This window comes from Taeniopygia guttata, chromosome 15 (assembly GCF_048771995.1).
Source record: "Taeniopygia guttata chromosome 15, bTaeGut7.mat, whole genome shotgun sequence".
Taxonomy (NCBI): domain Eukaryota; kingdom Metazoa; phylum Chordata; class Aves; order Passeriformes; family Estrildidae; genus Taeniopygia; species Taeniopygia guttata.
In genome coordinates this window covers 8,128,062-8,154,608 of record NC_133040.1, presented here as the reverse complement: position 1 = coordinate 8,154,608, position 26,547 = coordinate 8,128,062, and the positions used below count along the sequence as shown (strand labels likewise).

Here is a 26,547-nt window from a genome sequence, read left to right as displayed (position 1 = left end):
GTAGAAGATTAGGAGGAAATCAACTTCCTTTCTCTTTTACACACCTTTTTGAGGATCCGTTGCTTATGGCCACCATAATAAGCTGCATTACACCTTACAGTATAAAGTGGCATCTGCAAAGTATCATCCACAGGCCTAGGGATCTTGATCTTTAGCTCTTAGTTTAGTAAAACACCAGTTTTGTATATTTTTAAGACACCATCAACTTCAGGGATAATCCAAAAAGATGGGATGTGTGTGACACAATCTGATATTTAACACTCAACTTATATTTCATGTTCTCTTTCTCATGTCAGGCTCTGTCTGGCTGGTATGTTGAAATCTTTTGATTAAATCCTCTTACTTCACTGCTTCTTTATTGAAACTCACCCTTTGTCTGGCAAAATTTTAATTACTGCAGGACTGCATAACTCCATTCAGTGCCCTGATAATACCTCTGTGATAGGAGCAAAAGCAATTCCTAAGATAGACTGCAACTATAATACTCTATCATTATGTCTTCTTTTATGACTCCTAGCACCCTCTTTATGGCTGCTAATATATTGTGGTTTCTGCCTTTCAGGTACTGATTTCTGCTCTCCTTCACTCAATGTGTCCTTTTTCTCACCCAGAGAATTAACACCCTATCTCTGCAATCTCTTTCCTGCTCCCAGACATAATGTAGGGAAGGTCTCTTCTTGTCATATTATTCTTTCCCATCTCTTAAAGACAGGAGTTTATACAATGCTCTGCACGTTCTGCAACACAGTCAGCATCCAGGATGTGCTGGTCTGCTCTCAGGGGGTGTCTTCAGGCATGCTGGGTGGACCTAACCCAAAAGTCAGAGCAGGGATGCTCTAATCTTCAGAGGACTGAAGGAAAACTGAACTAAACAAGCTTAACTACACCCTCAGAGAGGAAAACACAGCAGCTTTTCCTCCCTCTTGGTTCTGCTGGGTTGCTGACTCCCATTGACATCAAGTAACCATTAAAATCAGACCAGCTTCTACTCCAACAGGACAGGTAGAATTTTAGATATGAAATGTACACATACATTACCCTGTAATTGTGATTTAAAATTCCATTTGAGAATTAATAGCAATGGCCTCCCTTTCAGGCAGTCCTCTCCACTCCCACTCTCAGAGCAGCTGTACTGGCTCACACTTTCAAAAGCCTTAAGGGGTACAGGTCAGTCGAAAATCACTGCTCTGAGATAACATATTTCTACACCTGAGAAGCCAAAAAGCAGCAATTAAGCACAGGAAAATAAATAATTCAATAGCTAATTTGACCTGCCAGGTTGCAGAGTATTTTTTTATATCCTACCAGATTGTAATTTAGTTTAGAAGAAGTGTCCCTGGAGAGCAATACTGTGAGAGCCCATAAAATGCTATAGTATGATATCAGGCAAAAAGCCACCTGTAAATGGGCCACTATTGTTTAAAGAAGTTTGGTTTTTTTTTTTTTTTTTTTGTTGTTGTCAGTCCTGAATATTTCATGAGAAAGTGATGAAATCTTTCTTTGATTCTTTATGAATTAATCTGCCAACTGATTAGGCAGGTAAAACACTCATAGACTGGGAAACTAAACTGCACTGCAGGCGCTTGACTTATAGATGGAACACAAACCAAAGAGAAAGCTAAATGCTCTTTTCTGTGGTAAAGGAATTGGCTTCTTTTTAATTGCCTCACAAATAATCCATAGACAGCTTTTAGTGGGAGCAATCCAAGTGGCCTCTGAATACATAAATAAGCATTGAAAATGTGGGGAAATATTCATGCAAGGTGCAACTGAGTGGGAGAATAGAACAGCAGAGCTTTAACAAGAGACTCCCACCTGATTCCTGAGTTTACAGAGCTGTGGGGTGGGGGCAGTGCTAACCTGGTGGGAAAAAACAGAGCAGTCCAGATGGAAGGACTTCAGTTCCTCCCAGCCAAAGGAGACGAGATGGAAATGGAGACAACAGGCAACCACATGTGCACAGGTGAGCAGAACTAAAACAGGAGGGGGTGGGTGGAGCAGGGTTTGAGATGGCTCTGAGAGCCACAAAGGTGGAGTGGAACAAGAGGAGAAGAGCAGCAGGGAACACTGTGAGCCCACAGGTGCAGCTCTGAAATGAAGGGGCACAGGAGGCTCCTGGAGCACGTTTCTGTCCCTGTTGATCACCGAGTGCCCCAGAGCAGGGGCAGAGCCTGGCTCAGCTGAGCAGCTGAGACCTGAGAGCTCTGCTGGAAGGAGGGTGCACCAGGTAGGGGGCAGAAAACACAAACCTTTTCTCTTGGACATACACACTTATTTACTGAGCATTCCAGGTTCTTGCTATGCTGATCTCAACCCTTTCTGACATTAATGAAAAGCAGTACAGTAAAAAAACCAAACCCTAACAAACCCCAAAGCAACCACAAAGCCCTTTCCTGCTTACTGACACCATTGCTGATCTTCCCTGGGTACAGTACATCAGTTAGATCTCAATGTCCTTATAAAATGATAAAAAAATTCTCCTCAAGCCCCAGAAAATCCTCCCCGGCTTGGGCAGGACAGGCACTAGGGACAGCACCCAGAGCATGCTCTTCCCAGTCCCTGATCATGCCCCATAGCTGATATTATTCTAAATGAATATTTGAAAAATTTTGAAAGATCTACTTGCTTTAAAAGCAAATAAATAAATTAAACCAGCTCTTAAGCTTCTAGAAAATTATTACAGCTGCTATTATAGTCTAACATAGTCCTAAGGAAAAAAAATGGGATGAACATAAAGCAGGTGCACTACAAGACTTATTTTATTGCATCTTCCATTTTATAAAGATATTCATGAACATATAAAAATAAACACTCTACTCCCTTGCAATTAAGTTTCTCTCTAGTTGTAAGTACAGCTATTTTTAGTTTTAATTTGAGGATATCTCCCAGAATTGCAGAGCATAATCATTTCCACCATAACTCTGCATCATCATTATCAAATACCAGCCTATCTTTGGAAAATGCATGTTCTACATGCCAAAGGTCCCAGAAGTCCTTTGCAGCTGATGGTACAGATCAGCTCCTACAGTCCCAACTTCCAGTAATGCTAAATATTGGCCACCAAGTGGTGCTGCAAAGGTTTATTCCAAATGCAGTTCTGGCCCATTAAACCAAAAAGGGGATGGGAAAAGGCATGCTAATTTCAAGCCCTATTAAAACAATGCAGGCAATAATTTAATGTTTTCCTCAAATGTAAAGGCAAGGAAATTTATGAGGAAATCAGATTGGTATTCAAGTTTCTAAGAAGAAATGATAGAACATGACAAGGAGGTAAAAAAAGCACTTGAAATCCTCCAGCTCGGAGCCTCCTTAATGGTGTCTCCCCATCTGACTGCTTTGGGATTCCACACCCATTGTGGTTCCCTGTTGCAGAATTTCTGAGAGGGAGAGGGCATGATTTATGTCTGGAGTGAGAATTGAGCTACCCCTCAGACTAGGCCCTGATAAGTGGCCTTGGTGGGGCCTCAAAGCCTTTGATGCAGTGAGAATTCAGTTGTGGCGCAGTTAGAAATTATGTTAAGGTAACCACAAAGTAATGAGCTATCCGAGTGTGAATTAGGGTAGAGCTGCAGTGTGAAAAGCCTGACCACCTTAAGGCAAAGGTAAACAATGTTAGCGTGCCAATCAGAGTGCCTTTGTAAACTGTAAACTATATGGAGATGTATATAAACTGCCATCTTCTCTTGAATAAACAGAGAACGTAGCATTAACCATATTGGTTCGATCTGCGTCTGTCCTGTCCACCTTTCCTGTTCTATGAGGACCCTGAGTTCAGTTCCCATTACTTCCCTCTCCACAGAGCCGTGCTGGACCAGACACAGCAGCTTTTTTTATGGGTCTTGCAGCCACTGCCGGAGCCTGTCAGCAATGGTGCAATAATCAGGAACACAGTGCTTGCTGGTGCGATCCCAGCAGCTGAGCACAGCCCTGTCCCAGTGCCACCATCCCAGTGCCACCATCCCAGTGCCACCGTCCCTCTGGGCACAGGCAGCACTCACCAGCCAATGTTGAACTCCACGTGGGCATCGAAGAATCCGACCACAGGAGAGGTTGCTGCTTTCCAGCCCTGGATCCTGGCTCGGATCAGCCCCTCCCGTTTGTTGTTGCGCACAATCTTCACCAAGCCCGGGTACCTCTTATGGACGTACTGGTCCAGGTTAAACTTCAGCTCAACTGCAGGGCACAGAGAAAACCCACACACACTTTTAGAGTGAGAAACGCCCTGCAATGTTGTGTTTTATTCTGCAGCAGAAAGGGAGAGGAATCCTTAAATATTCCCAAACCCTTGGTGAGTCTCACAGATAACAAACCCTGAGGCATGGAGCAGCTCCAGGGGTTTCAGCCCAGAGAAATTCCCCACACACCAGAGACGTGCCCAAATTTAATATGGCCTGATGGATTTGAGTATAGTGTTGAAGAGGTAGTTTGTCTACGTATTTTTAAAAATTTACTATTCTGATTCTCTGATGATTTGCATTAGGTTACAACCAGCCTTTGGAAGAGCAATTCTGACCATAAACAAGTGTAACATGTCAATCTGGTGATTTCTTTTTTCTGATTTATGCTGTTCTGTAGGGATTAGAAAAATAACCTCAACGGATTTGGGTCAAGATGTAATTCAGATCACAATTAATTTCCCTTAATTTTCAGGGTTTTCCCTTAAATATAATTAAGATTATTCAATACCAGGCTTCCTTCCTTTTTAACTAAATGGATATTGAAGATCTCAAATAGACTTCTCTTTTGTTCATTTTCAGGCATTCAATCACAGATGGAGGAGAACTCATTCACCCTTTTTCAACTTCATTTCAAGAGGCTTTATAAACAAGAAAATTACCAAAATGGTCTCCCAATTTTTTAAAATCAATGTAGTTTGGTAATTCATTTACACTGAAACTTATTCATAAAATGGCTTTTGCCTAAATATATTTATCAGAAAACTAGTAGAAGCCTCCAGGACATTAGGAGCCTCATTTTTCTGATCTATATTAGACAGTAGAATCATTATCATTAGAATGTAAGACTTGATAAATCTCCAGTTATTTAGAAGAGTGGCAGAGAAAAGCCATATAAGAGTTCACTGAGAAATGATGAGTTCAATTCTCCTCAGGATTGCCTTGACTCAAACACTTTGCAGCCTCACATAATTACTCCACAGGTTACACTGCCATAATTGAAATCTGAATTGCATAAGCATTTTCTTAAATCTATAGGTTCTGGAACTTATTTTCTTTTGAGTTATTTCTTCTCTCAGCTCTCCCTTCTCTTCGGGATCTTGAAAAGTAAGAGCAATGTAAAACTGAAAGAACTTAGAGCTGTTGATCTGAGGAGGAAATGCTAAATTTTAGGCTCATTGGAAATAAATATGATTTTAGAAGATGAATCAGTTCTAGAAGTGTAATGTACAAATTTAAACACAACAACACCAGTCCCTTGTATCCTGAGACTCTTCAAACATGATTGCATTGTGAAACATGCTGATAATAGCACCCTATATGCTCACCAATATTAGGATTTTGGATTAAATAATGAAGACACAATGTGCTGCCATATAAAAGAGTGGCATCTGTCTTTAAGAAGAATCTGTAGCCTCACTTATCCTTAGCGGCAGAATTTAAACTTTTATTCTATTGATGATGATATTCCTCTGGATCTGCAAATTTGGAGCAAAGTTTCCTATTGAGATTGCCTACATAAATACCATTCATTCTGTTAGGATTTCAATGAAATCAACAGGCTTTATCCACATAATGTTTATTTGTTATACACATAGTCAATATTTACTCACAGCTTTGTGCAAATGGCTCAATCAACCCTCTCATCAACAAACACATTTACATTTCACACCTAGAAATCACACGGGGCACCGTGTAAAAGGGTAAAGTGACAGAAGCTCACCATTGTCACTGTTGTCATCCACCAGGATGATCTCCTTGAGCAGGTGGGATGGGGTGTGGTTCACCACGCTGTGCACAGAGCGCAGGATGACAGAGAGAGCCTCGTTCACAAATATAAACACCACAGAGATCTGGGGCAGGTCCTCTGGGTAGGTCATCTGCTTGCACCTGCAGAGAGGAAAGACGCAATTAAAACCCAAGCAGCCACTGCAGGCAAAACAGACTGAAGAGCATCCTCCTCTCCTTGCTCTCCATCTGTGTAGGGATTTACAGACTTTGTCTTTTCTTGATGCCTCACGTTTTAGCTTTTATATTTTTCAGATTCTGAGCTGCTTTAGTGTGTAGTTCTGAGCTTCATATTAGGGGATGGTGAGCTCTCTTCACAGAGTAGGGAGACAAAATGATTCATTCTCTAGCTGGGAACCAAGGACAAATGATCCAAATCTCAGGCCCAAGAGCACAAAAAATGTGGTCTGAAGAGAGAAAAACAAGAAGGGTGGGACTTGATGGGCTAAAGGTGTAATTGGACAATTAACTCCAATATGCAAGTGAACCAGAACTCATAAAAGTGAGAGACCCCAATGACCAGTTGTCCATTTTGTGACCATTTTGGTTCATCTGGGGTGTAGGCCTGGCTGGGCTCTTGAGCTGCCCAAGGTGGATCCATGGAGGCCTTTGAATAAATCTCTACTTTATTTTTTAGCTCTGTCTAATCTCTGTTCTAGGTCAGCCTTCATAAGGCATCATCTAATCCCAAGGAAAGATGTGGCAGAAGCTCAGAAGAATCACCCTGGTTAGGTACATTACCCTCTCCACCAGCCCTGCACAAACACAGTGTGTGTGCATGCACACAGATTTGTAGCACCTTTCATTCCCTGTGAGGTTAAAAACACCTCTTGAAAACCAAAGGACTATCAATGACTCTGCTCAGAAACAACCTGGAGAAGGCCTAGAATGCCACACCCTGGCTGTGCTCCATGGGGAACCACCAGCAGCTCTGCTGCTACCTCACCACTGCATCAGAGCTTTAAAACCAGCATTGGCTCAAGCAAATTTTACATTTGCCCACAGAGAGAGCACTTGCCACCCTTCCTGACTGTGCAGTTTGTGCAGCAAGAGCAAACACATAGTGGTTGTTGTACAGGCCTGCACTTGCTGAATTATCTGCAAACAGGTCTGCTCCCTCTGAGATGTCACCTTGCTCGGCTGCTGCATCCTCATTCACAATTTCCTTTTGTGCTGCTCACCGATGCATATATTTTACCACAGACCATTTTGAGAATAAAAACTGAGGCCTGGAGAAGTTGCACAGCACAGAGCACAGCTCCTGATTCCCAAGTCCTCAGCCCATGCCCCTCTGTAACACCACACATCTTTATTTCAGTGGGATTCTCTCCCATTAGCAAAAAGGCTAACTTTAAAAACTACTTACCTGTTCCCACAGTCAAAAAGACATTCAGAATTACCATAGCAATTGCTGAACTTGCTCTCTAAAATACTGCTAATGATATCACAGAAAATTACTTCTCCTGCTCTTATCAAACTTTCTGACCTCTCTGCTCATTACTTTGGCATAACAATCACTTTTTTCCCCACTATCAGCAGTCACAGGGATAGGGCAGGTGACAAATGCTTGACTGCTGAGTAACCTCTGCAAGTCAGTTATGAAATCTAGTAAAGTGTATTTATTCATAATTCCTGATCCCAGCACTATTTGCTCAGAGACCTGAGCACTCATCATTGATTCCAGTGCTACCATAGCTACTTACTGGCAGCTTGCTGGTGGCCTGTGCCACACAGAAGACCACTGTGTAAAACTTTTGGCTGAGCAGCATTCTTACACAGCCTAAAAATATGCCTGGAACAAGGAGAGAGGTTTTCAGGAGGCATGAATGTTCTGACACAGCCCTCGGTTTTGAATTTCTTTTTTGAATGCAATTTTCTTCTTGAGCACACTGATGTATAAAAGAAGTGCATCAGGAATACTGCAGTAACAGGAAAGAGCCATCAGCTAAAAACATGGACCTTACAAGATTTCCTGTGATGAGGGACATCCTTTACCTGACAGCAATTTTCTTTGGAGTCTCACTTGTATCAACACATCCCAAATTGCAGCTCAGGGAATCAGACCAGTCCCAGGGAGTGGGTGCATGGCTGGTGCAGGTGAGGCAGAGGAGGGAGCCCACCCCAGGCTATGCCTCCTTTTGGGGTCCAACAGCAGCACTCAGAGCTGGCAGGAAAGGAGGGAGGGAAGTGTGAAACCCATCTGTGATGTCTAAGGTTTTAGTTTTTATATTTTTCAGATTCTGTGCTGCTTTGCTGTGTGGGTCTGAGCTTCATATTAGGGGATGGTGAGCTCTCTTCAAAGAGTAGGGAGATAAAGCAATTCCTTCTCTAGCTGGGGACCAAGGACAAATGATCCAAATCTCTGTTCTACGTCAGCCTTCATGAGACATTATCTGGAGACAAAACAAGAGGTTGTGGCACAAGAGGAGGAATTACAGCAAGAATGAGAGGTCATTCAAAGCAGCACTTACTACCGAAGGGACAAGCAATTAAAGGAAAGGTGGGATCATCACAAATGTCCAAACTAGAAAGGCATGTGTGGAAGGACCAAAGTTGCCTAGGAACAGACAGGGAACCACTGAAATACTACAAAATCTCTGAGAATTAGGAGTTTTGCTGAACATTTCTGAGTAAAAAGTATTTGTTTTATTGGCAAGTGAACTGAAACACCTGGACACCCAGCCACGTGTTCCTGGTCAGACTGATAGGGTAACTACAAGTGGGACTAATTCCTGTGCTTTTCTGCCATCCTCCCACTTTCATTCTGAGAAAAAAAAAATATCTAATTATAGCTTTAAAAGCAGCACATCTAAACCATAACCTCCTAATTTTTGATTTATTTGTTCTTCATCACATTAAATCAATGCATTATTGTCCCAAGTGTGTCTCTCTGGCCTTGCTGGTTCACAAGACTTTTCATGCCTTAGTTCTCAGTGATTACTTACACTGTAGGGCATCAGGGACTGCTTTAGATAAAAAATTTTTGAATTGGTTTGAATTTCTTGTTCCACCTGGATGAAGTCATGCCTATCACTTCTCACTGCAACATTTTATCTGTTAGTTTTTCGCTTGTTTTTCTACTAGGACATAGTTGAAAAAATGCATTTTGACTGCATTTGGAGAGAGCACTCCAAACAATATATATTGGAATATCTTTGGTAGTGCCACTGCAACAGGAACACCTAGATGGGAAAAAGCAAGCCTCAGAATTTAGCAGTACTTTAAAAGCTGTCATAAATTTATTTATTGCAGTGAGGATGAAGAACAGCAAAAGCAGCTGTCCAGCTGAGCACTTTCCAAAGCACAGCAGTGATTTAAGGGTTTGTTTCTTGCAGATTTCAAGTCAACCTTGAACTCCCAACTCCTTAGGTCACTTCACAAAATGAGATTGATGTGCTGAGGTAGTCAGAAGAAATTACTGGTCCTCTACCAAACACTTCTGATGATGTTTGAGAGCATGAGCAATCCCAGTTAAGGTGTCTTTCCTTAAAAATCAGTGGGTGCTTAAGTGCTTTGCTGGATTTTCGCCCGAGTTCTTCCCAAAGTGTTCTCTAATTAGACACCAGCCACAGCAATTTACAGTTAATACTTCCTTCATTCCAAGAAACTCTAACCAGAGTTTGACACTCCTGGCCAAACAGTGACATTAGCAAGGCTCACACTGCCAAAGCACACCCATGGCTGTCACCTCAGCTTTGCATTGCAGTGGGGCAGCCAGTGGTGCCTGCAAGCAAGGGACACAAAGAGTGGCAGAGTCCTCCTTGCAGCAGCCCTGGACTGGCCCTGGAGCAAGCAGCAGCAGGGGACAGATCATTAAAAGGGAACAGGAAAGGCTGTAAAAAGCCTGTTGACTTCCAACGAGCCAAAGGGCATCCTTGCAGAAAATGGCTGGAGCAGCAGCCTGGACACAGAGGAAATCATCAGGCAAGAAACCTATGAGCTAATGATGGAGCAGCTTAGCACAAGACTAGCCACTTTTATTATTTCTTTTGAGAAGACAATTACCAGAATAGGAAGAAATCAAATTGTACAAAATGCACTAGCAAGGCACACCTTTATAATCCTTCAGCCTTACTGCCAACAGAACTGTAATAAGAAATTTGGAAATCATCCCTTTTTCAGCCCTGATGCTGTGCAGTGCCTGAGTCTTTAAAGCTCCCAATGCTCTGCCAGGGAAGGGAGCTGGATGCCACCACAATCTCCATCCATTTCTCTGCACCAGGTCTGACCACACTGGGAACTGTGTGAAGAACAATTTCAGCAATTGACAGCTGAAACCTGGCCTCATTAACATCCAACACTCCTGAGTTTGGGAAGAAATGAGTGTACATTTGACCTCTGTGGTAGCTAAAGATGGTCTGAGCTGGGCAGGCACAGCTTCCATTTAATATTCCTGTGATTTAAATAAGCATTCAGAGCTGTCAGCAGGTCCCACAGAGTACAACCAGCAGAGGAGCCCAGGTCTCCAGGGCACACAGGTACCTGGGCAGGGACACACTGCTGGATGTCTGCAGGACTAGGGATTCCAGCAAAGGCTGACAATGCCATGGCTAATCACTTCCAAGGGCCAGCTGAGGATGGATTAGACCTGATATGTGAAACAGCCTCGCAGGCACCTTTCATACAACATGCCAGGCAGCAAACCTGGGGCATCCTGCTGTTGTCCTGTCTTTGAGTGTTCTCATTCTGTATTTGCTACTGCAGAGCTTGGCTGGCAACCCAGAGGTATTTCCTTTCAAATCATTCTTCTCTATTCTAAAGATGATTTTCACTCATTCATTCCCTTACATTGAACTGGCTCCTTAAATGAACATTTCCCAGCCAGCCTCCTGAGCCCAACTGTGAGAGCTGACTTGCAGGCGCAAGAAAACGGGAAAAGCTCTTTGGCTGGCAAATCAGAAACTTGGGGAAAAATCATGTCTAACATAAAAAGGTCATAGATCAGAAACTGGGACATGAGAAAACAAAAGGTACTCAGCTGCATATGAACCTCCTCATGGCAACCTTGTAAGCTTGGGGGCATTAAAGGGAAGGAAATTTCTTCTGTCTGAACCTTCATTCCCTGATAGATGTATTTACTCTATTTGTATCTGATCCAAGAGAAACATGTGAAGTCCTCTATTTATCAGCCTGCTCTTACAGTCCATTTGGGTTGCACTATTTTTCCTGAAGGACTGTCACTGCAGCCATGCAGGTAGTTCAGTGCATTACCAAAAAAAAAAAAAAAAAAAAAAAAAAAAAAAAAAAAGAGAGAAAAATCTTCCCTGCTCAATTTCCCCCGCCTTTTTTTTCTTGTCTACAAACTTGCTAAACTCCAAAAACGAGTTTTGCTCGCAGACCTTGATATACTGAGTTTGGAAATGGATTAAGCAATGCATTTAGAGATTTCTGACAGCTTTACCCTTCAGGAAGAAATGCAAACAAAATTAAAGCTGCTTCATGAATCTTTAAAGTGTTTAATACAAGATATGTTTTTCCAATGAACTACTGGGATGGAGATGACTGAAGGTTTCTCTCCTTCACAAACTTGTTGAAACTGCTGTGCATGAAGAAACATCTGCAGTTCTGGCAAAAAAAAAACCCTACTCCTACATGCTGTGTACCTTGAAAGCTTCAGAATGATTTGTGTTCATGTTTTATAGCCACAGCAGGAGAACAAGTTGGAACAACTCCTTATTTGGTACACGATCAATGAAAGGACAAAGATAAATATTTTAAAAGATTATTGAACTCTTTCTCTTAAATGATAACAAATACTGCTTTTAATCATTAGGTCAATATGTATTTTGAGCCCTGTTAAACCAAAGGCTCAGACTAATCTTACCTACATGGTTACCTTTTAGCACCTAAATGCTACTGTGACTCCTATAGGCACAGACGATTTACCACAGCTAAATCACTAAATTTAGTGTCTAGCTCAGTGCCTGATTTCTTTCTCCAGAAACCCACTGAGGCTTTACAGCTAGTGCTGGATGCAATAGTAACTTTTGAGCTGCAGAAATAAACTAACATTACCTTCCTCTTCCACAGTGGCACAGCAGAGGAGACGTGACAAGCTGCAAATGTCTCGCTGCCCAGCGTGGGATCCAGCTGCTGACCAGTTTGCAGCAAAGCAGTGACAGGCCACAGAACTGATTAGCTTCATGGATCATGAATCTGTCAGCCAGAGGCTCCAACTCCTGCCTAATTAATTCTCCTTCTCAGCAGAGGATGTTAACTGTATTATGGCACAACATTCTCTTTCTGTTGAGGATGGATTTTCCCTATCCAAAAACCCAAACAGAAAATTTTTGAGTTCAAGGCTTGCTCTTACTTTCTCCCCCTGTTTTGCAGCTCAGTGTCAGTATTTCCTAAGAACACATAATATAAATTCATTTCCTATATATTAATTATATATTCAAATATATATTTATTTCCTAAGAACACATAATATAAATACAGCTGTGAACAAGAGAGCAGTGGTACAGAACCCTGATGCTCTGTTCATCTTGAGAAAAACAGCACATTGTGTTTGCAAGTAAGGTAAGAAGAGAAATGAGCCATTTTCAGAAAAAGCCTTGAAATTATGGTGAGACCAGAAGATACCTTCTTCACAGTCTGTGGTCCTTCTGGAACAATCTCCATTTTGAAATATCTGACCTCAGAAAAATCAACACCTTCTTCCTGAATTTCTTTGGAGAATTTCAGGTACAAAATACAGTGCAATTCTTGTTGGTGCTGTAAGTCTGAGGAAATCCACTAAAATAACCTTTCCTCCATATTTTCTCATATACAGTGATGCTGATTATCATTTTCTCATAAAGTGAGATCTTAAATCTACTCCATACTGTGGGAATTCCCACCAGCCTTTTTCATGTACTCCTTGAGATATTTTTTCTTATTTTGCATCCAAAAGTCTAAGAAAGAAATCCCCTACATTCACCAGAAAGAAACCAGGCCAAGTTCTGGTACCTGAGCTAACCCCCAACACCTCCTGTATCAAGGAAAACTGTCCTTTCATGTCAACCACAAACAAATGACTGCAGTGTGCAATGAGTTTTCCAGAACACATCTGGCCATGGGAATTTCCCACATTCCCAGGCTGGACAATTGAATTTGATGTCTGTAGGATAGGCAGACTGAAGAACAGCAGTAACCTTCCTAAAATAACTGTCTTTTATACCTTAGGACTCTTCACTGTCCTATTTCCTACAGGAAAGACCAAATTTACAGGAATTTCTGTCCTGTAATATTTCTGTGAAGGAGAGAGCCCTTTCAAGCTGGACACAGGTAGGTTAAAGCTCCCCATCAGTTTTCAACACCACACAATGGACAAGTGTTCTCTGAGAATCAGAGATTTGTCTTTTGTTCTTTTTCCTTTCTTTTAAATTCCAGGCCAGTACAACTGTGACTAATTGCTCTGCTCATAAAAACCCAACACATGTTTGTGCCTTTTGTTTTATAACGCATTTGCTCTATTTGGTTTAATTCCTCCTTTCTCTAAGCAAATTATTTTTGTATTTATAGTAGAAAGCCCTGAGAACTGTCAATCAGTGATTGATAGCACAATATATATGCATAGTTAACATATGCAGCAAGATGAGTCTACTTGTAGAGAATATTAACCCTTATATTTAAGATTATTAGACTCTTCAAAAGTAGCTGCTGCACACATAAAATAAGAGGCCTTCTATTTCAGTGAGCTATTTCTGGTTTTCCTCAGGCAAACAATACCAGAAACATGCCATTATGTCTAATACCCTTATTGATTTATACATATAAAAGTGCTAAAACTAGTTTCAATCACTTTTAAAACAAGCCTCTTTATTAACATGAAAAATGGCTCAAAGCTAATACTCACATCCTTCTGTAGTAAAAAAGTCTTTTTTTTTTTTTTTTTTTTTTTTTTTTTTTTTTTTGTAACTTAACTTGAGTCACTAATATGTTTTGAAATACCATCTGTAAAAAATTTCCACTCTATCCCCCAGTGTGCCAGTCCGGATCTGCCTCTGGCTGTATGCATGCTGCATCACAAAGCATTAGGCTCATTGGAAATTAATGGAGAGGCTGAAATCTGCTTTCAAATGCTTTCCAAAAATCCCCAAAGAAAACAGATCCCCTGTGCAACTTTATTTTTAATGGTGCTGCACTTAAATTTAAGGAGAAGCTCAGCTAAATTCCAGTGACATGTATTCTGCCTCATTTTAGGTGATTAAAACAAATGGCTTGTTTAGTGATTCTCAAGATTTTGCAAATATCTTTGCCTCTGTTCCAACTGGATTCTTAGCTTGCATCCTTTTAAAGTAAAAACTAGAAAAGAATTATCTTTAAAAAAAGCCATAAAGGCAGTTTAAAAAATTCTGCTTTGAGATTGGAGGGCTCTTTGAAGTTAAGTGAAATATAAAAATTGCTCAAACTGATGAAATTAAATAAAATAAAGGCCAAACTAAATGCATTGTGTCAATTTGATTTGAAGATCTTATCATCAAAATACATTCAAGAAAACACTACCTTTTAGCAACTTTTTAAAAACTTAATTTTGGGAACCATGTTGTCTGTGGGGAAGAGAGAATAGAGACTCTCATTTCAGCTTTGCCAAAACTAAGATCTCGTATTTAAAAAAGGGAAGGTTCACAATGAGCCATCCATGAAACCAGAAGATGCTTTCCAGAGTGCATTCACAAAATTGGCTGCTGCCCCATGGCACCACTCTTTGTTGCTGCCACCAAGGGTCATTGCTCTCCAGCAAGCCACGTGAAGCCATTTAGCTGCACTTCCAGCAGTGCCTCTTAGCACTTTTCCCATCAAAGAAGTACTTTTCCACTCAAGGTGATGCATCAAGATCCCAAAAAGGTTCTTTGTGGCAAAGAGATAATTAATCCCAGCATGTCTGCAGGGAGTGAGATGGTAACAGCCCAGGAGTGAGATGGTAACAGCCCAGGTAACAGCAGGTTACACATCTAAAGGTACCCACCTTCTCTGAAACTCCTCTCCTATTGCCCACTGAGCCCATGCCAGACATAAGGGAAAAGCAGTAGAATCGATGAAATCAAAGGAATTATTTCAATAAATAATGCATAAGAGTAAACTCACCCTTTTCCATTTGCACAGAAGAGTTTGCTGTTCCCTTGAAGCTATTTGTTATTCAGATAATAATATGTAAATACAGGAATTTATCCTTGACTATTAAAAATGTACTGCAAGTATTTAACATTAAAAATTCCAGGTACTTTTGTTTAATTTTGACTATCTCTCTGCCTCAGCTGGTGTTACTGGTGCTGGACAGAGGCTGAGTATCACAGTGTTACCTGGAAATGTAGGGCAATAAAAAAGTTTTCAAGGTAACTGCTGCAGAGCTCTTCATGAATTTCATTAAGCGTTTGCTGTCACATTGCAGTGTAGTGGTAAGGAGGAGAATAGGGGAATGCAATATTTTTCCACTATCACTTCAGCTAACAATGTTTTTTATGGTCTTGGGAGGATATACAACAACGTTTGGCAAACAATCCCTTCTTTAATAGGCTCCAGTGTATTTCACAGGAGACCAGCTTTAATCTTTGGTCAAATTCAGTTATGCAGCAGAATGTTTCTTTCTACCTATGTACAAATGCAGGATAGTTGGAGGAGTAAACCACCAAATGGGAGGTCAGCCATAAACTGGATAAACTCCTACCAAAGTAGGAGTACCTGCCAAAATTGTGGTGACAAGCTCTTTAATCCTGACTTGTCCCAACTGCTGCAAGGCTGGTTGTAGCCCAGAAAGGTAATGCTCCCCTGGTGATCACAGCACTTTTCTGAGGTGGGGCACAAGCTCATTTGACTAACCAGCAATAGCCTTGAAAAGTTTGAACAGTAGTCCTTCCTCCTACTTTAAATGATCAATTCCTATCAGAGTAAAAACAGAACCAAGTTTATGGTATGTGGGAGGAATTATGGTTCAAATAGAGCAGTGTTCCAAGAACAAATGCATAAAGAACATTGATTTAGCACTGAAAATGGGAGTATTAAATCCATGATGTTTAGATGCTTTATATGGGATTGAGGAGAGAGCCTGGTGGCAGCAGCAGAGTGTTTATCAAAAGTCTGAGTCAGGCAGAGAGGACAAAGGAAGGTGCACGTGCTGCGTGTGGGTAGGAAGCTGCCTGACAATCAGATGATGGAGCACATCCAAAGTTCTCCATGAGCTCTAGGTCAGGATTCCATAGGATAAATCATGTGGCAAGAGCAGCCAAATCCTGAAGGGCAGACGGGACTTTACTCGTCCCTACATCTTCCCCAGTGATACTTGCTGGGTTGTTCTCTATGCATTACAACTACTCTGTGAAATGTCCTATTCAAGGAAAGCACCTAAACTTGTCTTAACTTCACTGAGGTTATTCATATACTTAAAACTAGGAACATATTTAAGTGCCTCATTGGACTGGAGCCTAATTGCACTTTTATAGCTTTTGTTTAAATTAAAGGCTAGTTAGAGGTGAACAGCACAGTATTCGACAATTTCATGCACTTAGAAGTTAAATGTTAACAGCAGTTCCCTTCTAACTATTTATAAGGCATCAGTTTGTATAACTTGAGAAAACTCTTGTGTTTTTATTTAGTTTTGGTTACATTTAGAAATGAAAAAAGTTTCCAAAAATCCAGTCACATTTACTGTCTAGCACACAGCTAACACCTAGAGCACACACTTTATAGCAGCAAAACAGTGCAATGCATGGGGGTTTTTTATATTTATGGGCTCTTATCCTAATTTAAAGAAAAAAAAAGGTCAACATGTACTTGCTTTTCACTCAGGTTGACAGAAATTGGGCACAAGTCCTAGACCAGGCAACGTACTTAAGTAAGGCTGTGAATTTGAGCAGGCCAAGGACACTCAGAGCCTTTTCCTGGCTCTGACATTTGGCCATTGCAGCACTTCACTGCTCCTGCCCAAACCAGCCTGCTGAGAAACTACTTCCCTCTTCACTTCATCTTGTCTGGTATCTCTTCTATCTTGTCCACAGACCACAGGTGCATTTTAAATTCTCATCCTCGGTGTTTGCAGAGTTGGATTAATTTGCTATCACAGAGAAAGGCAGGAGTGAGTAGCATTACCTGCATGTCCAGCAGGTAGGTTCTGTCACAATCCCGCCCTTCCTCATCCCTCATCTGCAGACACACACGTTCAACCAGATCCTTCCAGGCTGTTTGCTCAGAGCTGCACTTAGAGAAACTTCCCCCCAGTGTTTCCATAGATTCCCAGCTCTGTCAGGCAAAGGAGGGGAGTGCTCCTCTCTGAGCAAACAGAGCACAAATTCCCTGTCCCTTGGCACATGGGTTAATAACTGCAAGGCAATAAGCCAATAGAGTAGCTAGAGGTCAAGCATTTGTTTTCAGGCAGCGTAGAAAACACAGGAGTAAAGCTTCAATGTCATTTTTATCTTGGGTTTAATGTAAACTTCACCATGACCCTCTGGGAGAACTGTGTCCTAGTGAAACATCCATGGCAGGGATGAAAGCTTACTCCAGTCGCTGAATGAGACAACTGTTCACTTTGTGGATGGAAATAACTAAAATTTATGCCTTTCCTCTGAAATTTTAGGGGTACAGACTAACTTAGCAACAACACCCCAGGGTATTTTAGTGCAGTGCTTTAATTATTATTGCTGCTATTAATATTACACCATTATTCAAGTCTGGAGTACTGCCTGAGAGGTGTGTTTCATACCACCCCAGAGGCCAGCCCACTGCTGGGGCCAGCAGAAGACAAAATGCATAAATGCAGACCAACAGAAGTCTGGTAGCATAGAATAAATAATACACTTACCCCCTGGAGTAAAGAAGAAAATAAACTAACTAAGGAACTATTTGACAACCTGAAGGCATCTCACACAGGTAAAATGCAATTCCAGAGGGTTTCTTTTCTAGAAGTAGAGAAACAGCGAGCTTGTGCAGAAGTAATACACAGAGATGGCATCTCCAGTAATTTAAAACTGCCTGGAGCCTCACTGATAAATCCTGACACACCAACACCACCTGAAATTGTGGGTGCGCTTAGACCGAACTCCTTTGGTGCTGCATTCAGCAAGGTGGCCTAGGCTGACTGTGGTTTGGTTTTGAGACCACAGCAGAAGGTCTAGAAGCAATGCAACAGAAGACAACAACATTTCAGAAAGCAGCAGGAACAGAAAATAGAGTCCTCACACTCCAATATCATAAAAGCTTCAAACAGCATAACTGACAGGGGCTGTTTCAGAGAAACCAAACTTGGAAAGCATCTAGATCAAGCTAACCAAGACAGGGAGCCAACATTTGCCAGCCTTTATCTGTCAGGTACTCCTGGCTCTGGCTACTTTTAAGAGTCTCTCACTTTTATTAGCACTAAATTCACTCAAAACAGGAGACACAGGCAAAACAAGCATGAACTGACACTATTAAAATGAAACACTGCATCAACCTGGAGTTCACAATTCAGTTTTATTTCAGACAGAAGAGTAAATTGTCTGACATTTTGGCCTGTTCATGTTTTTATCACAAAGACACAAACAACAACAACTAAAAACCCTTGAGGTTATGTGACCTGAAACCTTGACTTTCCTATACTATGAAACCTATCCAAATAAAATAGGAATAAGAACTTGCTAATTTTTAAAGCTACATCAGAAAGACATCTGGAGATAATACAGACCTCACTCTGTCAGCAGAACTAAATTTGCATAAACCTTTTAAGAAAGAAATGGGAAATATTATTTCAAACCATTAGAACGCTTTCAAAGGCCTACAAAGAATCTCAGGTATAGTGTAACAGATGTACATGCAAGGAAACATAAAAGGAAAAGAAATACCACCCTGAATTCATTGCCTGTCTTGTTCTGTTACTTCTTTTTATACTGTAATGTGATATCATGGAGTGTAACATAACATGACAGTTCAGAAATTTACAGGAATACCCTTCTCTCCCTGGAAGTGATAGCAGGCAACAACCAGCCATGGGCTCAGGGGAGGCAAATGAAAGAAATTCTAAAATGCCAGCACACAGCTGCAAGTCCTGGCTGGATCTCAGCAGTGCTTCTGCACTACAGATATGCATTTACCTATGAAAGAACAGCTCACAGAATTTGTAGACAGCATCCCACCATTGCTCTTCTTTAGGAGGAAATACCCTTTCTGCCATGGAAATACTGTGGCTTTCTGGTTTCAAGTTCAAAAAATTACCACAGTCTATAAAGCATACTTTAAAATGAAAAAAACCAAAAACCCCAGTGGTGCTTAAGGTAAATGTGCAGGTTACATGAGCCACATTTAATGTGAGGATTGATGAGAAAAATTGAGGGATGCAAACCAGCTTTTTGATCATTGTTTCTTTTCCTCCCAGCTGACCAGGCTGCCCATGCTGGCAGGTCATTCTTCAATGAGTGCTGCTAGTACAGAAATCTGGTCTGGTTTCTGCATGCCTCGGAGCAGGTAACACTTTGGGCTGGATTCACCTGCAATCCTGTTAAGGCTGGCTGCCCATGGTTCCTGAGGGAGGGACTTGCAGGGGCCATTCCACCCTGTACATGAAAAGCAATGCTGCCATGGCATCTCCATCCTCTACACAGGCAGCCAAGTCGATCACCCCAAATTAGATGTCTAATTTCTAGTCACTGTTATGCAACCCTCCTTAGGTAAACTATTCATGTATTCAGGAGTACATTCTGGTGCAGACAAATTGCAGGGAATGGCTTCCAGCCTCGCTGCATTGAAACACAACATTGCAATCAGTTATTTTTCATACTCCCTAGTTAATCAAATTCAGCCTTCACTAAATCTACATTTATTAGTGCTGACAGTCATGCAGAACTTGTCTTCAACAATTAGTATACACAAAGGCACTGCAAAAATGTAGAACAGGAAAATTACTGCATTTGAACATAAGGTGGCTTTTTGGAAAAGGTTGTTCATTTTTATGGTTCTTTTTAATTTAGCCTTTCTGATGCTCCTTTCATCCCACGGGTCAGTGTTAATAATCAAGACCTATGTTATACACTTTGCAGTATAATTAAAGTCACTACTTAATTGGAAAGCCTAGCACTAAACAAAAGGGAATCAATAATGAATCTAATGGGAAAAGCCAGAGAAAACATCTATCGAATATCAGAAATAACTGTGAGATACTGCCATGTGTCCAGCACTGCTGCTATGGAGACTGCATGGAACCTGGTGATGGGGAGGCTCTGCTCATGAGCCATGTCTTGCAAAAAACTGTGGTACTGGCCTCAAAAAGGAAGATTTCTCAATATCTTTTTTATTTTTATTGAGAAATACAGTCACTCTTCCTCAGTCTTCTCACTGGAATAATTTAACATTGCACAACTAACTAAATATACAAAGACCTAAAGGTGACCTGGGATTTGGGAGACCGAGGTTTGAGCCCACATTCCACCTAATCAATCATTATTTGTGCAAGGTGAGCAAAGCTCCAGCAGAGGTTGGGAGAGGACCTGAAGTACTTCACAAACAGGGTCAGGTCGTGACTCCAGGACCCAGCGACAGCTACAGAGGGACTGTGCTGATACAGAGCAGTACCTATCATTTCCTCAGAGTTTTCTTGCCCAGCCAAAGAAATAGATGAGTTTTTTTCCTCTTCTTTGAGGGCTTTGCACAGTTCCAGTGTGAGCCCCTTACAGCCAAACACGAAACATTTCCCAAAATGCAGTGACAAGCCTGTGGCGTACACAGGGATACACAAATAAGCACAGCTGGCCCAGGGGCAGCACGATGAGTGAATTGAGGTTGTCGGCTGATATCCCAAATGATCTGAGTCAGAACTACAACACCAAATGCTGAGGAGGAGCTGGTCAGAGCCCAGCTCGCTGCAGAGGAAGCAGCACAGGGATTTACTCAGCCTACACCAGCTCCTCCTGCTCTTGGGCAAGACAGGTCAGCTGAAATTGGCTGCATCTCTCTGGGGCTGCATCTCGAGTTGTCCACACAGATAATGTGCATGCAAAGGTGCTGTTTGTAGGGGATTCACAGCCCAGCCCAGGTAACTTGACAAAGCTGCATAAACTCCCAGAGCATGTGTCTGCACCCCTCCCCTTAGCCCCGCTCAAAATCCACATCTGGACATTGATTTGGGATCTAATTAAAACACTTCAGTTAGTTTCATCTCTTACTGAATTTCCCTCCAATAAACAATCTTAATCTGTTGCCCAGAGGTAATTCTGTCTGCTCCATTTTCTCTCCCTGTTTTTCCTTCTCTCGGCTTCAATTTACGTCATATGTTCAGAATGGCAAAAAAAAAAGGATTTTTCAGAATTTTTCAATGGTTTTTTAGATTGACTGAGAGTGGGTGCAAAAAAAAATGTCAAATGTTTTCCTATAAAAAATAAAGCTAATTGAAATCAAAATATCATGCCTATACTTCAATTGTGAAGCACTGTTCTGCTTAAAAAAACCAAAATGCTTAATTTCAGTTATGTTTCATTTTACTGACCTGATATTTAATCTGAAAGTATTGGCTGAAGCTAGTAATGGAAAATTCATCATTTAAAGAGTGATTTTTTAAATAGGAAACTAAAGGTTTCATTGCTCTAAACACTTTGTTTAAACAGACATTTCACAGAAGATGTTCAGCCTAACACAAAATATTTTTAGGCGATTTTTTTTTCTCTTGTCATTTTCTGCTAATCAGAAATTCTGATTCCTGGAAAGCTCTGGACTTCAAATATTCCTAGTGAAATGCCCCATTACACTGCACTCTGGTTAACCTGGAAAGAATCCTACGGGTCTGTTTTAATTTGGAGTTTCTTGTGTCATTTCTCTAAGTGGCTCAAAGAACACTCAGCATCCCCAGAGGATCTGAAAAATGGGTCACAAGGCAGAGCAAGCAGCAGCAGGGGGGAAAATCAAACAACCCCAGACCCAGCCTACTCCAGTGCACTGATCCAAAAGCTGTGAAAGCCACCTGCCTTGGTGCCCTGCTCCTGCAGCCACGTCCAGCAGAGGATGGCAGGGCTGTCTGTCGGAATCTGAGGTATTGCTGATCCCAAGATTGTAGAAAGTCTCTGTCTTTCTGCCCCGCTGCCAAAGCAGAAGCCATAATTGGTCTGTGCTGGTTTCAAGGTTGTTTATTCTGTTTATCTCTAACATGTTCTGCTGCCCTGCCGCAGCTCTGTCCTGCAGGGCAGCGTGTGGGGCTCTGCCCTCAGTGGGATGGTACAAACATTAAATACCACAAACTACCTGTGCTGGATTTACAATAACGTGCCAATATCTGTCACCTACGTTGGACAGTGTGTCCCCAGCCTGAACCAACAGAAAAATGCCAACACCACAGTGAAACATGGAGGGCAGGAAGAAGGAGAAAAAGGACAAAACACACCCATTTTTCTCCATCTTGTCCCCTTTGAACCCCTAATCTAGAATCCTAAAATTTTGCTTTCGCAAACTACAAACACACCCGTGATGGGGCTCTAGAGAGCTGCTGACTGATGGCTGAGATGTCACAGGGACTCCACAGAGATCTACTGCCCAAAGAAAGGGTCAAAGGGAAAGGTGGTGGTTCTGCCTTTGCAGACAGCTGGAGCTCACTGGTCACTGAGGACCATCTCTGACAGCAGGGCTGCTCTCCTGGCCTCACTCGAGCTGCTGTTATTAAACCTTTGAATGAACAAATCACAGGTCTATTTACCAAGCCTGGCCTCTTGGTAACACTATTTGATCAATTCCGGAATTCTTTTTGATAGGTAATTAAAAAAGCTTTTCCTTAGGTATGGAGTGGATTGAACCATTAATTACACTTCACAGCCCTAGAGATGCAATTTTTTGCTATTGTGAAATGTCGATGGCAAACCACAAAAATGCTTGTCTCCATAAAAGAACAGAATAAATGAAAGCAATTTCCTCGAGACCCAGATTTCTCTGCGTTTTATGGCTAAAGACTTGAGTTGCCACAGTATTAATAAGTTTGTTCTTTAGGGCTGAATTTTCTCAATACAAACATCCATGACCGTAACACAAAGAAATATCTTCTTTGGCTGATAGAGCCAGCAGACTGAATCCACATATTAATATTATTGTTATCACTGGACTGCCACAATGCACTGAGCATCCAGTTGCACAAAAAAAAATCAGTTAAATTAAAGATCCTCACCAAGCAGCGACGATTTTGTGTAAAAGCCAATTTAGCCATTATGGAAGCTGCAGGATCATATTAACTTTTCTCAAAAGTATGCATAATGCATGACAGCAAGTGGTTTTGACAAGTGCCTGAGTGTGCTTGTCTGTGTGTGTGGATGTGTCCTGCATGTAAAGAAAGCCCTGAAGTTATTTAAGTTGCAAAGTCAAGTGATAGAAAGATAGGAAATGCTGAATTTACAGGTGTTGCACCTGTTCAGTTCAACCCCTTGCTATCCAGCCTGTGCATCAAAAAGAACAGGGGAATTGATGTTATCCTGAGAGACAATGCTTATGTCTGAAAGCATCTGGTTAGCTGACACTTCCCAATTTTCCAGCATGCTACACTGTAAAACAAACAGCTTTTGTAAGTTTGGGGGCCTTTACCCCTGTCTTTGAATGACATTCCCTAAGGTTTTGGACACTTCTACTTTCTTTAACTTTGCTAAAGTCAAAATCTACTGTCACATGGGGCTTCAGCACCTCTGCCTTCATGCATGATTGGGAAGGGTTGAGTCAGAGCCTTTGTTACTGGAGCAGGGGCTGATATTTTGGCTAGAGCTGGCAGCAGTGGAGGCTGTTATCCCCCAGAAGGGCAGGAGGATGAATTCTGCCATCCTGTTGTAGCCATACAGGGAAACCTGCTCTCCTCTGCCCAGTGCCTGCAGGGGTTTAGGTGGCTGACCCCAGGAAGTGCAAAACCTCCACTAAAATCTCAGCTCTGTTGCTCCAGGTCTGGTTTTGACTATTCAGTCAAACATTTTCCCTTTGACATTATGGTAAGAGAGGCATGGACAGAGCCCAGCAGATTTTACAGCATTCCCAGGGGCAGAATTCTGGACAATTCTACACCTAGACATATTGGGAGGGATGGCTGAATGGAATACAAGTTCTTATGCTTTCCTACACACAAGGTTCATTGGCATCAGTAGATTATTTTCACTTAGTGCTCAGGTTTTTTCAATTGCAACACTCATTTTATATATGGAAGAACATATATGGAAATTACTCCAATAACACTTCACCATCAAATAACAGTTTTCTCAGAGAACCACAGAACAAGCTCTAGCTTAGCCGTGTGCTTGCAAAACAAAAATAACCTGTTCCTTGCAAGAAAAGCTTCTGTTTCTTCCATTTTATAGAGGAAATAAGGTGTGTTAGTGAGGGCTAGAAGTCCTCACTAATAAAGCTAATACTGCTGCAAAGAAAAATCAGGACATTAAACATTCTGAGCTCCCTGAAACATATTTTCTACAGTGGTATAGCCCTTGAAAAACTTCAGATATTATATTATTTATACATCTCTGATAGATACTTAAAAATCTCTGATATAGAGAAGAAGAAGCTGGGATATATTTATCATACCATGCTCGACTCAAACGGTAATTTTGTAATTATTGTGTGATTTGTAATCACAAGCAAGAAGTTTACTGCCATTGCCTCTATTTGGCACACAAACACAACATGCACAGAATTTGCTTTTGTCTTCTGTACCAACAGAAATTTGTATCCTAAAGAAAAGGTTTCTGAGCTAAAAGGAATGAAAGCAGTGTCAGCAGCAGGTAGGAAAGCAGAACAAAATGTGAGAAAAGCATCTTGAGGGCAGGAGTACCCACCCAGGCTTGAGACTTTGCTGCAGTGGAAGGACAGGGGGAGGTGAGTTCAATTTAGGAGCCTTCATGGTCACGTTGGCTGATTCTGCACCTCTGTAAAGCAACATATTTTTTAATTTGCTGCATGGGGATGAAAATACTTCCTGGAAAGCAATTAAACTGCCAAATGTTTATGAACCTATGCTTGTAGATGGAATAGAAGGTTTATTCTATCAGAATAAGAGAGTGGACAACACTAAGAGGGGAGTTCAAATGTACTAAAATACAATATTTCTCATCAAGCTTGGAATATTACAAGTCCTGAGTTTGCATACTGAAATCATGTTTACTTTCATAAATTGTGCCTGTGCAGTGTAGACTTGAGTATAAATTTTCTCAGTTCATATCTTTAATAGTGGTTTGAGAAAATACATAGATTGAATATTTCAAATGGAAGCCAGAATGGGGGAAAAGCAGAGTTTAATACTTTGGGAATGAAAATTTGGATGTTTTTATTCAGACTGGCCATGGACTTTGTATATGGCCGTGGACATTGATTCTACCTTGCCCTTCAATTTAAAAATGAAAAGCCCTCTCCTGTAAAAAATGAACAGTTCTGGGAATGACAGGAATATAAAGTGCAAGCAAACTGACAAGCTCAGCAATGGAGAGGGGAGGCCACTGGGCAAGTCTGCACACAGAGAAACTGGACAAGAGTGGTATTTCAAAGTCTGTCTCAAGCTCATGGAGGGTCAGTTCTCTCCAAAACATAATTAGAGCAGATTTTCTAAACCAAAGAGTCCAGCTCAGCTTTGGTACATGTCCTCCTTACGCTGGGGGCTGCAGAGCTGGGTGCAATTCCAGGTGGGCCCCAGAGGAGTGGAGCAGAGGGGCAGAATCCCCTCCCTGCCCTGCTGCCCGTGCTGAGGGATGAGCCCAGGACACGTTTGGCTTTCTGGACTCTGGGTGCACTGGGCCATGCTGAGCTCCATGTCAACCAACACCCGCAAACCCTCCTCCTCAGGGCTGCTCTCAAACCTTTTAAGTGGGAAAAATCTTCTTACACAAAGACCTTCTACCTTCTCCACACTCTCACTCCTTTTCCATAGCAAATTCAGTCTGAAGGGTTTTCCTGTGACTCATCTAGAGACAAGTGCATCAATTGCAGCTTCTAGATCTAAGTAGAACCACCTCAGAAGTGTCAAAACATGGCAAGGAAGGCAGTTCTCCCAGTGACACAGATATTTAATCATGTGGCATGGCCTGATGAGATACCCACAATGAGAATGTCAAAAAGCTCATCTGAATGACTCATCAAAGCTTCTAAGCAAAACTGTGGGAGAGCATCATCTGAAGTGAAACATCACTGCACTGCAAATGGTCTCATGCCTCTGACAGCTGCTGAGCTGGATTTGATCTCTGCAGCCTTTGCTTTTGCATTTCCTAGCAGAACACATCTCATTTATCCTCATCCCCCTGCCCACAGCAGTGAATAACAGCCAGGTCAGACCTCACCGACCTTCATTTGGAAACTTCACTCTGACTTTAGGGTCTCTGGGCCAGATCTGATGGACAGCTCCAATATTTGCATAACTACAGACTCCTCTTTCCCCAGCTTAATTCCATGATGGAATTTTATGACACATCAAGAGGGGAGAGATGAGAGCATTGAACAAGTCAGTGTACTTGCATCAAACGTGCTATCAAGGCACTATTGTTTTCTCTTTTCCTCTTCTGTTACCTAATTTATTTTTTTTTCTGTAGCAAGGGTTTGAGAAAACAAAAGCTGAGTCAATAATTGTGAGATCAGTTTAATATGTAACACAGCTAAAGAAATTTGTGGTTAAGCTGAAGTTTTGCTTTTGGCAGCTTGAACT

At 41.6% G+C, this 26,547-nt stretch overlaps 1 protein-coding gene across 1 annotated transcript in view; it reads right to left on the bottom strand.

Annotated features, from left to right (window-relative positions):
* The window catches only part of GALNT9 (polypeptide N-acetylgalactosaminyltransferase 9), a 130,493-nt gene that overhangs the window by 77,988 nt on the left and 25,958 nt on the right, over nucleotides 1–26,547 (bottom strand). The window contains exons 3-4 of the mRNA XM_004176556.6: nucleotides 5,899–6,065; nucleotides 3,999–4,173 (exon numbers count right to left, since the gene is read on the bottom strand). Coding sequence (XP_004176604.4) covers nucleotides 3,999–4,173; nucleotides 5,899–6,065 — 342 coding nt within the window. The remainder of the gene's footprint in view (nucleotides 1–3,998; nucleotides 4,174–5,898; nucleotides 6,066–26,547) is intronic.